The sequence below is a fragment of the Sander lucioperca genome, chromosome 9 (assembly GCF_008315115.2).
Source record: "Sander lucioperca isolate FBNREF2018 chromosome 9, SLUC_FBN_1.2, whole genome shotgun sequence".
In the NCBI taxonomy this organism is placed as follows: domain Eukaryota; kingdom Metazoa; phylum Chordata; class Actinopteri; order Perciformes; family Percidae; genus Sander; species Sander lucioperca.
Genome location: NC_050181.1, coordinates 36367186 through 36378263, shown reverse-complemented (window position 1 = coordinate 36378263; position 11078 = coordinate 36367186). Strand labels below are relative to the sequence as shown.

Here is an 11078-nt window from a genome sequence, read left to right as displayed (position 1 = left end):
TAACATGTTAGTATCTGGTTAACTGGAAGATGCAACATTCATTCCTCCTCAAAGGCTTCTCTCATAAGTCTACATATTGAAACTACGCAACTGTAGTATCAGTGTTTTAGCATCTAGTACAGACACTCTCATGTCACATGTGAATATGTACAGCAACCACAGTTTATTGGACTGAATGAACTTTGATTTGCCATTACAGACAACACAAAGCAAAGATTATACCATATCGCTCAATGGACAGTTAGTTAAAGTTTCTCAAACAATCAATAGATGGTGTACAAAATGGAGAGTCTGAAATAGACATGATGTGTCTACTGTTCTTCTGAGAATAAAACATTACTGATATCATCATCATCAACCTAGGTTCTAAGCTTTCAGCGGCAATATAATATTTTTACGTACAAATACAAAAAAGGGGGGAAAGGGAGTTTGGTCTCTTTCTTTTTTTTTTTTTTAAATAAGCTCTGAAGAGTGCTGCAGGGCAGCAGAGTGGCGTCAGGTCTCAGTCATCTAGAAAGTCATCATCGAGGTTAACGTCTGTGGTGTCGATGTCATCCAGCTCCATGTTGTCCAGGTCCACATCCAGCTCATCCAGACTCTACATAAAAGACACAAAGGAGAATTTATTTTTATTGGAATTATTCTTCTCTTGAGTGTTCCAATTATTTATTTATGTAGATTGTATCTCTGAATCATGTTTCTTTTTAGAGTCTACGTGAACCACTTGGAACTGTATTTTACTTCTGTGTTACAGTGTTACAAATACAACTTAAGACATCAAGAATTTCAATAATTCAAAAAATTTATTTGATAGACTATTCATTGATTTAGATTGAGTAACACCAACCACTGTGCAATCAATACGAATCTCATTGTGTATTTTTTCACGGTAAGACAGAAACACTATAATCAAAAGATTAAAAAAAAAAGAAGAAAAACAAGTCCAACCTTGTCTTTCTGTGACTGTGAGTACTCTGGAATGTCTTCCTCCTCCTCCTCCTCCTCTTTGTCCACTGCTGTAGCAGCAGCAGGTTCAGGCTGTGAGGACGTAACAGCTGCTACGGCTGCAGCGACAGGAGCTGCTGCCACCAACTCCTCACTATCCTGTGTCTGCCGGAAAAAGTCAAATAAAGTTTGACAGGGTTTGAATATCACGGAGCATTGTTTCCTCTAATTATGAATGAACCTTTTGTGAAATCCCATTATTACTGATTACAGGCGGTGCAGAGCGTAGGGCAGCTCTAGTCACAGAAAAAAAATCATAATCGCTGATTTTGGTCAATATTGAAATCACGATTGTTAAACATGATTACTCATTGAATTTTGGAAAGCTGTTGCATTGACTGAACTTAAACAACAGTGAAGCAGTTACGTGAAAACACCTTGAACTGTAAAATTTCCCTTAATACTTGTTCCCTTTTGAACTTTTTTTTTCTCTCCCCCCCATTCAGAACAAGACAAAATAAGAGTTTACTTGCAAAACGTAATGTGCAAAATAATCGTTTTTCACGAGGAGCCAAAATCGTAATCGCGATTAAAATTAGTTTAATTGCACAGCCCTAGCAGAGGGTAACCAAAGCCGCTGTGACAAGCTGCTAATTGTATGGAATCAGGTTACTAGATAAAAGTTGGCTCAGAAAAAAGAATGTTGGAGACAAACTGACAGACAAACCTTGGGGACAGCAGGAATGAAGGTTCCTTTGGGCTCGTATCCCTGAGCCTCCTCAAGAATATTCCTGTCTTCGTTGAGCTAAAAAAAAAAATATATATACATGTTGGGAGTTTGTTACAATACAGGAGGGAGGATTGAGATACAACTATAGAAATATTGTCTGCGCACAACACAACTACATCATATGTCAATTTAAAACTCGGGCAACTCACCGTGACGAGAGGATAATCTTTGGCAGGCCTAGAGGTGCCCAAGCAGGACTCGCGGAGGTAATGCTCAGCTGCAAAGGCTTCTTTCAGCCCGGGGAACAGATTCTCATACTCTGTGGGGTCTGCTAGAGACTCGGCCGCCTGTAATGAAGATCCAGTGCGATGTGTCATGTTCTCTTTTCCCTCTTCTCTTAAGAATCTAACATCCTTATAATTTAAACTGTATATTTGTCCTCCTAGATTGATGCCGATTGTTTTCTAAATCTTAGGGTTTAAAGTTCTGATATCAGAACTGACCTTCTGGTTGACTTTAGCCAGGTTCTCCCTCCACAATTTGACCACACGGGACACCTGACTGGGCAGGTAGGTGCGAGCCAGGAAGGCAGCTTCAGGCAGTCGGTTTGTCCTGATCAGAAGCTCCAAACACTGATCCAGACTGTGGAGAAAAGACAAACAGTTACCACATATTCAATGTGGTCATTACATATCCATTCCCTAATTTGTCCACCATGTCACATTCCTCTGGTACTCACTTGCCCTGCAGGAAGTAGGTCATGAAGGCCACATTGTTCTTGCCGTCCCTCTCTGCCCCCTCAGCCAGCTTGCCCACCATAGTGGCGTTACCGGAGGCTGTGGCCAGGAGCAGCAGGCCACCATAATCCTGGGCGTGGTGCAGGCACTCCTGGGCAAGGCTGAATTGGCACTTGCTGATAGCCAGCTCCGCTAACTGCTTCCACTTCTGCTCTGACTGCCGGGGTTAGAAGGACACGTTAGAAATGTACTGGACGGAGAACCCCACCGGCCATGACGTGAAATGACAACGGACCAACTCTTGTGAGCCATCGCGAATTGTCTGGTAATGTTTTTTTAGAAGCTGAGCAGACGTGATATGGAATAAGAGTTTGCCTCAGTTTCAAAAGCCAGAAAGTATGCTCTTACCTCTGCCTCCACAGCCAGCTGGTAAGCTATCTTCAACTCTCCCAGCTGCAACCCCAGCTCAAACCGGTGCTCCGGGTCTGTGGACACAGCCAGCGCCTGCTGCTTGAAGCCCTGAAGAGACAACGAAACAAAACCCATCAGCATCCTACTAGCACAAAGTGTACATCCTTTCTGGGGCGGGCTGCACGATATGAGGAAAATATCTAATTGCGATTATTTTGACTGACATTGCGATTGCGATATGATTCACGATATTGGAGGGAATGATCATGTTTGTATCATTATTCTCATTTTCATTGACATTGATTGAAAAAATAAAATGATTATAGTGTGATTTTTGCGAGGATCTGTACCAAACAAAGATGTTTTCTGTAGTCTGTAGGACAGGATTTGTAGGCCGGGACGTCTCTGCAGCACCACAATACTTAGTTCAGAATGGTTTGACACATATTTTGCCTTTAACAAATATTGCGCCACTCTGCGGTTTGGATATTGCACTAGTCCATATTGCGATTTTGATAAAATTGCGATTAATTGTGCAGCCCTATTTCTGGGTTTAAAACAAAAAAATACTACATCTGCATCTTTGTGGTTAAATTAAACTAACAGAGTGCAATTAAATAAAAAAAAGGAAATGAACTCCTACTGTATATCTTACCTGTTTCTCCAGGAAATGGGCCACCCTGGTCCGCTGCTCTTTAGGAATTGTGGGAAGCACCTTGTCAGCCATTCCAAAGTCCCTCCTCATTACGGCAGTCTGGTACTCCAGGACGGAGACCAGCAGGGAGTAGCTGACAATGTTGAGCTCCTTGTCTCCCAGGTACAGGCGGTCATCTTTTGGTATGTAACCCAGCAGGTACATGGTTCTGCAGGGAGAGAAGGCAGTTTTGACTACAGTAGTCAAAAAAAGATGCAGCAAATGTCACAGCAATCAATACAACGTTTTAGAGCTAAGCTATTTTTCTTGATTTTCTATGCAACTGTGAGCGGTTTACAGTATTATTCTTATAAGAAAGTTGCTTGACAAATACACACAGTGCACGCAGTCTTCAAAGAGGCAGTTATGGTATTACATTTTGTTCAGCAAACCATATACCCTTAGTCTGGGAAAACCCCGACGAACTTCCGGCAAATTTGAGATTTGCTCTGCAAGTCAGTCTGGCCAAGAGCCCATTCAAGCCCATTTCCAATGTTTCCAAATCGAGGCACCAATCACAACCGTTGAGACGGGCTTTACACGATGACGACAGCACAGCAACGGCAAGCAGCTTTTTGTTTACATTCAACATAATGGCCACCGAAGCACAGCAACCCGTTGATGCCGCTGTCACTGCTACGTCACCCGGATTGTTAGTCTGATTGGTTGAAGGACTATCCGATTGCGCCCAGAGGCATTTGAGCGGCGTCCGTTGCCGACGCCCCTTTGGAAATGGGCTGTGAATGCAGCTTGCCCAGACCCACTCTCAGTTACAACTGAGAAGGGTCTGGTGTCAACCAGGCTAATATACCCACTTAAATTCAAGCTAAACTATCTGGATTTGTACCTGTCCAGGTGAGCAATGGTGACGATCTCTCCTCCTACATAGTAGTTGAGTCTGTTCACAGAGCTGGTGTAGATGAAGCAGTCTCCTACCCAGAGCCCAGTCTTCACAATCTCCTGGATCTCTCCCTGGACCTGGACATACCAGCACACAAAAGGTGATGAATGTAAGGTATAGTTTTACAGTGAAGAAAAACACTTACTAAATGGAAAGCATTGAGTTGAAGCTATGCTTTGGTATAGACAAGATTCATTAGGACGTACATTGAAACTAAAGAGTATTTTTTTAAGCACTGAAAATCAAAAGCACCCACCTCGAAGGCATCTTCAATACCATCCTCGGTCACTCCTTCATTGTTCTCTTGAGAAGCAGCTACTTTCTCTGACATATAACGCAGAATGAAGAAGGACTCTTCTGTAGCGATGCAGACCAGTTCACCAGAGTCTGACCAGAAGATCTGGACAAATTATTAAAAAAGAAAAGAAGAAAAAGAAGAAAGGGTACAGGAGAGAATGAGACAGAAACAAAGAGTTACTAAAATTACTGGACAACAGCCTCTCTAGGCCTTTAAGAAATTATTTACATACAGTGCTGTTGAAGATATAGAAGCTCAAAACAGCTTTGTAGCTACTTTGTTACACAGTTAGACAAAACTCAAAATGTGCAGAACCACAGAAATTGGCAAACATTTCCAGAGACCACATTTATATCAAACCGAGACCAGGACCTAAAACGAAAATGAGTGGTGTGACGAGACACCCAGCTCACGAGACGAGACGAGACACGAGATTGGGTTCCCGAGATCGAGTCGAGATTTCAACACTATTTTACAGAAAACTACAAGGAAGAAATAAGACTGGAAAAATAGTCCTTTATTCAAATCGAAAGTCCCAAAATGAAAACTGAGCACTGAAAGTTTTTGCCACAAACTCAGATAACTGGCTTCTCTCCTGTATAACTGACAGTTACACTGGTACTTACTGCATACATATGGTGGAGAGAGAGAGTCTCTTCACTCAAAGAACCAAGGTCACAACATAACCAAGCGTTTTCTGGCAGTAGTTGAGACCAAATGTTTTGTACTTGAATTTGCCATTGTATCGCGAGACACTTTTATTTTTACCTTGACGAGAAATCTTGTCACGTTTAATCTCGCCAATCTCGTTTAATCTCGTCACACCTCTAACGAAAATAAAGAGTAAGTCTTACGTGTTTGGGCTGGATCTCGATGCGGCGGACCAGCTCTGTGTTCTCCCAGTCATAAAATGCCAGTCCATTCACTGACCTAACCCCAAGCAAGAAGCCTCCATAGATCCCTGCATGGGAAGAGTGGGAACACATTCATTAAGGAAGACAGTGGGAACTATCCACTTCCAAAACCACAAGTTTACTATACAAAAATGTTCACATTACCTTCAGCTCCAAAGTCAGGTTTAAAAGATTTCTTTTCTTTGAAATTTTTGAAGATTTTGACAATGCTGTTGCTTTCTCGGATGGCATATCTGTTTAAAAAAAAAAAAAAAAAATAGCAGCAGTTAATGCTCTGATACAGAGGTAAACAGCAGGGGAGTATCGCACATGTTCCAGTAACAGCATACTTACTCAGATGAGTCATGTGCCCAGGCAAACTCCTGCGCTGAGCCGAAGCTCTTGTTCCTCAAAGCCACGGCAGTATAGATGATATACTCTCCATCTCCGCACACCACAACAAACCTGGTGCACACAAAAATGCATAAATGAGTGAGAGAGATCTGACTGCAAGTTCACCTCTAATCTGGCTGGGGGGAGTGCACGCGTACCTTCCATTCGGGTTATGCTGGATGGTTTGGGGGTAAATTTCACAGCTGCCCATGTCTTTGACAGCCAACGGCAGCCGCTCTCCGTCCTTGATCTCGGCATCACCCATGGCCTTCAGGTTGGCTTGCTGTATTTCACTGTGTTTAGCCCAGATGATTTTTCCGTTTGTGTCCATAGACATTGCCGGCTCCTCCCGACCCACCTACACAGCACAGGGAGACAAAAATATTTGATTATATATCCATAATATATTTCATTTTGATGTCCTTTATAGATAAAATTCCTTTGTAAGACACTTGTTTTTTTTTCCTGCACAACTCATTTTTCTTCTGTATAACGCAGTATGTAAGTGCATATACTAAGTAATACATTTTTTTATGACTGACAATTTTTATTGAACTTTAACACAAAACATACAATTTGCAACATGAACTCTTGGATTGATGGCACCCCTTCGTTCCTCCACCCTCTTAAAAGAATCTGTCTGGTTATCGTTAAACTAGTTTGGACCCAGCTTCTTATGTGCTTATCTATTCCACTCTCCGTCTCTAAGTGATACATTTTTAAGAATTACTCTCCCTTTGCGCTCACCTTGATAATGATGCTGCCTTCGTCGTAGCCCAGCGCCACATTGTTGGAGCCCCTTAGGCCGCACACACACCACACTCTCTCCATGCCATAGTTCAGAGTGCTCTCCAGGCGGTAAGTGCTCGAGTGCCAGATCCGCACCGTACCTACAGAGAGAGAGAAGGCAAAGTTGCATAAAGCAATGACCGGTGAGGCCATAAGGTGAGATGCAGTCTGGGGTGTTTGTGAACAGGGGTGAGGATGAGTGTGATCCCTTGCTCACCGTCCTCTGATCCAGTGATGATGATGGGCAGCTCGGGGTGGAAGCTGACGCAAGAGACGTTCTGGGCGTGGCCCTCCAGAGTCTGAACACAGGTTTTGTTCTATAAACACACAGAGGACAGTTAAACATAGATTATACATATAAAATGCTAAAGGATGCTCACAGAAAGGATGTAGCAGAACAATGAGGAAAACATACATCAACTCTTTCAGTAAGCTATACTCGTTTTAATTAAACTCAGCAGACAGTTTAGCCTGTGCTCTGTGTGCTTATTATATCCATGATCAGCGTCCTGTGGCTTACTCTCACCTTCCTGTGAAGGAAGTGACTGAAAAGGTTTTCTAACCTGGTAGTCCCAGATCTTCACTTGGCGGTCGTCAGCCCCTGAAATGAGGTAGGGCTTGTCTCCTCCACTGTAGTAGTCAATACAATTGACTCCTTTCTCGTGACCCTCCAAAGTGAAATTGGGAGATGAAGAGCCTAGCTGCCAAACCTGAAACAACCCAGAAAACATGGCAAAGAATCGCTGAATACATTTCAGAGACCTTCTTTAATTATATAAGTATATGTATATTTAAGGCACAAATGTACTTAAAATATAGTCACTAAAGAAGCTTCAGCAGGATCTGGGTGTCCCACAGTACTCACCCAATGACAAGAGAAAATGAGCAGCCGTAAAGGGGACAACAGCTACAGCAAGCGGTTCCTACCTTAATTGTCCTGTCCAGGGAGGCACTGGCAAACTGGTTGTTGTCCTTGGGGTTGATGACAATCTGCATGACATAGTGAGTGTGACCCTCAAACACCTGGCTGCACGACCACTTCTTGTCCCAGTCCCATAGCTTGATCAACATGTCATCTGCGCAGAAGTACATTCATTCATGCTAGTGTGCATGCAAATAAACAATGCATTTCAGGACACTGGTAAAAAGAGACCTTCGACTTTATCAAATCAATATGTTAGAAGAATATGCTACCAATCAAGGCATAAGTTTGCTAGCATACCACTGCTGGTGAGGATATAGGGCTGGGTCGGATGGACAGCAATGCAACGAATGTAGTCAGAGTGGGCCTCAAACATGTGGACACGCTCCAAAGTGTTGTAGTTGAACACTCGGATCTGCATGTCGTCCTGCGCAGGGAGAAACAAATGTTTGAATTTGAGCTTATGAAGTCAAAAGACACAAACATAGACACAAGAGCTAAATATATTACAAAATAAGCAGTTGGTACATGCTATTTGAGTCTATTACAATGAGAAAAATGTATGGCGAGATAATCAGACTTAAAGCCTAAATGCAAACACTGTGATGTGACATCACTGTTCAGGGTTTTAATGCACATGCCCACATCACACTTAAAACACACCAAATTAAACATATTTAAGCTCAGACTTTCAGGGTTATGCTACTAGTTTGTAAAGCCGCTGGTGTTGTTGTGGATGACAACTGTCAGAGTCGTGATGCCAACACAAATAATGGATGTAACTCACCGCTCCTGTAATGACCCAGTTCTTCCTCGCCACAAACTTAGAAGCTCTGACAGGGAGGTCACACACTTCAAAGGTCTTGACCAGAGTCTGGAAAAAAAAAGAACATTGTTGATTCAGTTAAGGTTCGCAGCATCATCACTGCTTTTATGTGTTCGTCAATTGATTCTTATTTGACTATAAAATAACATATTCAAGCATGGATGTTAAGTCATCAGTGTTCCGAAATGCAACTTTGTATCGGCGGGCCCATTGATTTGTGATCACACCTGTGTTTCGTGGTTCCACACACAGACACTGCCGTTGTACAGACTGGCCAGCATCCATGGCTCAGTTGGGTGAAGGTCCACACTCTTCACTCGGTCTGACCTGGCTGTCAGCCTCCGCTTGATGTCCAGCCTCAGAGGCTGAAAAGACAGAAGACATCGGGGTCTTTTCCTACGCCGTTCAAACTCTCAATATGAATGGCTTTACATGAGCATTTAATGCTTTGAAAAAAGACCCGTACGAGTAAAGACCCGGAATAATAGGACAGGTAGCTAGCTAGTAAGCCAAAATGCCGTTAGCATGCTAGCATTGAGCCTAAGAACGTTGTATTTCAATGATTCCAATAATCATAAACGCATACATCCTATACTAATTAATTTGACAACTGACTCAAAACAAATGTAAGCACATATAACTAAAGCTTACATACAGCCATTGTTATAAATGTCAATAGCCTTTAGCTATAAGCTCTCATGCTAACTCAAGCTAGTTAACGTTAGCCGAGTTGTTAGCTAAACTATTTACAATGATGCATTATTATTTGACAGTTTTACTGTCCTGTCGGATGACCTGTACGGAAACAAAACAAGCTGGGAATTATTTTAAATGTCTCTTACCATGTTCTATCCCCGTGTTGTCACAATAAAATCAGATAAATTAGTTGCGTACAGTCGCAATCAGGGTCCAAATGTTGCGACTTCAGTGAACAGAGCACTGGATACTGACGTGGAACTTCCTAAATCCTAAATCTCGCGTGAGTTGTGCTCTGGAAGTGGTGACGTGACATGAAGGTCTTCAACAGGCGATCATTTCATGGATCATCCATTTAGGAGATGGATGACACTGTGACAGGATATGGAAAATAAACTTGTATTTTACGGTGAAAGGTTCAACAAAGACTTTTTTGTTAAAGATAAACACATATGCGTGTTTGTCGTTGTCAATGTTTATAGGCTATGGCAAATTGAGATTCCATTATACCAAGATATTTTCAGATTACTAATTTGCTCTAATTCGCATTTGTCTGAGATTTACTAAGCAATGAATAGAACCTTGGTGGGAGGCCCATTGCAACACATCAAACTCCTCACCACTGAGTTAACTGAATTAAATTCATGACACTATAGAGGTGACTGAGAACACAAGCATTGGTTTGAATTTGTAAAGGATGTTTTTTATTATTATTATTATTATTATTATTATTATTATTATTATTATTATTAGTATTAGTATTATTATTATTCTTAGTATTATTATTATTATTATTATTTTTTACTTTTTCCTCATTATAGCAATGAATACCAACATATTTTGTTATGATGAGGAAAGTTTGTCGTTAGCATTAAATAAGTTTGTTTGTTAATCATGAATAAAATGTCATTGTGACAAGAAGGCTTTCTTGTAACAATAAAAACGTTGCTAAAACATAAAACAATTTACACATGCATTGATTGATTATATATATTTACAGACAGCTAGGTGAGAAAGGGGAGAGAGAGAGGGGGAAGACATGCAGGAAATTTGTCACAGGTCAGATTCAAACCCTGGACCTCTGCATCGAGGCATAAACCTCTCAGTATATGTGCACCTGCTGTACCACTGAGCCAACCCGGTCACATTAATTGATTATATTAACCAACTGTGTGGTATCAAAGTAGAGATGGCCTGATGTAATTTATTACTTTGCAAAACATCTACGTAAACCCTCAAGAGTACAGTCAAACTGATGCTATGAGTGAAGAAGGGTGGGAATCATTCAGATAATACACCTAGTAACCATCTACCAACTAGTTTCCCAACAAACAAACAAAAAGCACTTTGCACGTGGTATTATGCAACATGGTATGGATTCAATTTAGAATAAAAACAATGATTAAATGTGTCACTTTAAATCATCTAGTTTGTTTATTGAGTTTGTTTATTAGTAACATCAGTGGTAGTAGTTTCTCCAGTTTCATCAGTTGAACCAACTTGTCTTACTTAGTACTTACATTCTCATGTAATATGAACAGAGTTCAAAGTTGCAATTTCTAAAGCTTAGATCCATTACTGTTATGTTTAATGATTAGATGTCATCTCATCTCACCTCCAAGATACTTCCACATTTTTCCAGCAGATGGCGATGTACGCATTGGTTTACAAAATACCCAACTGTAACGTGTTTACAGTAATGTAATGTGTAACTGATAAAACAATGGGAAAATTATTAACTCTTCTAAAAGTCTTTTTTTTGCAGTATGCTGTTAAACTCCCTCAACAAGAATATATATTGGGTGAACACCCACACAAAGTGAATCCATTATAAATTAGTAAC

At 41.2% G+C, this 11078-nt stretch overlaps 1 protein-coding gene across 2 annotated transcripts; it reads right to left on the bottom strand.

The window, feature by feature from the left end:
* Nucleotides 1–140: 140 nt before the first annotated feature.
* copb2 (COPI coat complex subunit beta 2) lies at nt 141–9531 on the bottom strand. Of its 2 annotated transcripts, none has more exons than XM_031281043.2 (22): nt 9382–9531; nt 8767–8904; nt 8501–8587; nt 8014–8140; nt 7719–7867; nt 7355–7501; nt 7009–7108; nt 6750–6892; nt 6161–6360; nt 5964–6074; nt 5775–5863; nt 5571–5677; nt 4675–4818; nt 4365–4495; nt 3479–3686; nt 2821–2931; nt 2415–2629; nt 2179–2317; nt 1885–2022; nt 1673–1750; nt 949–1113; nt 141–598 (listed from the first exon to the last, which is right to left on the bottom strand). In XM_031281043.2, exons 1-22 carry the CDS (start codon nt 9382–9384, stop codon nt 503–505), a joined length of 2826 nt encoding a protein of 941 aa, XP_031136903.1. In that variant the 5' UTR covers nt 9385–9531; the 3' UTR covers nt 141–502. The 2 variants fall into 2 exon arrangements, with proteins under 2 accessions (XP_031136903.1, XP_031136904.1); XM_031281044.2 differs by having other exon boundaries at nt 949–1110.
* Nucleotides 9532–11078: the final 1547 nt, after the last annotated feature.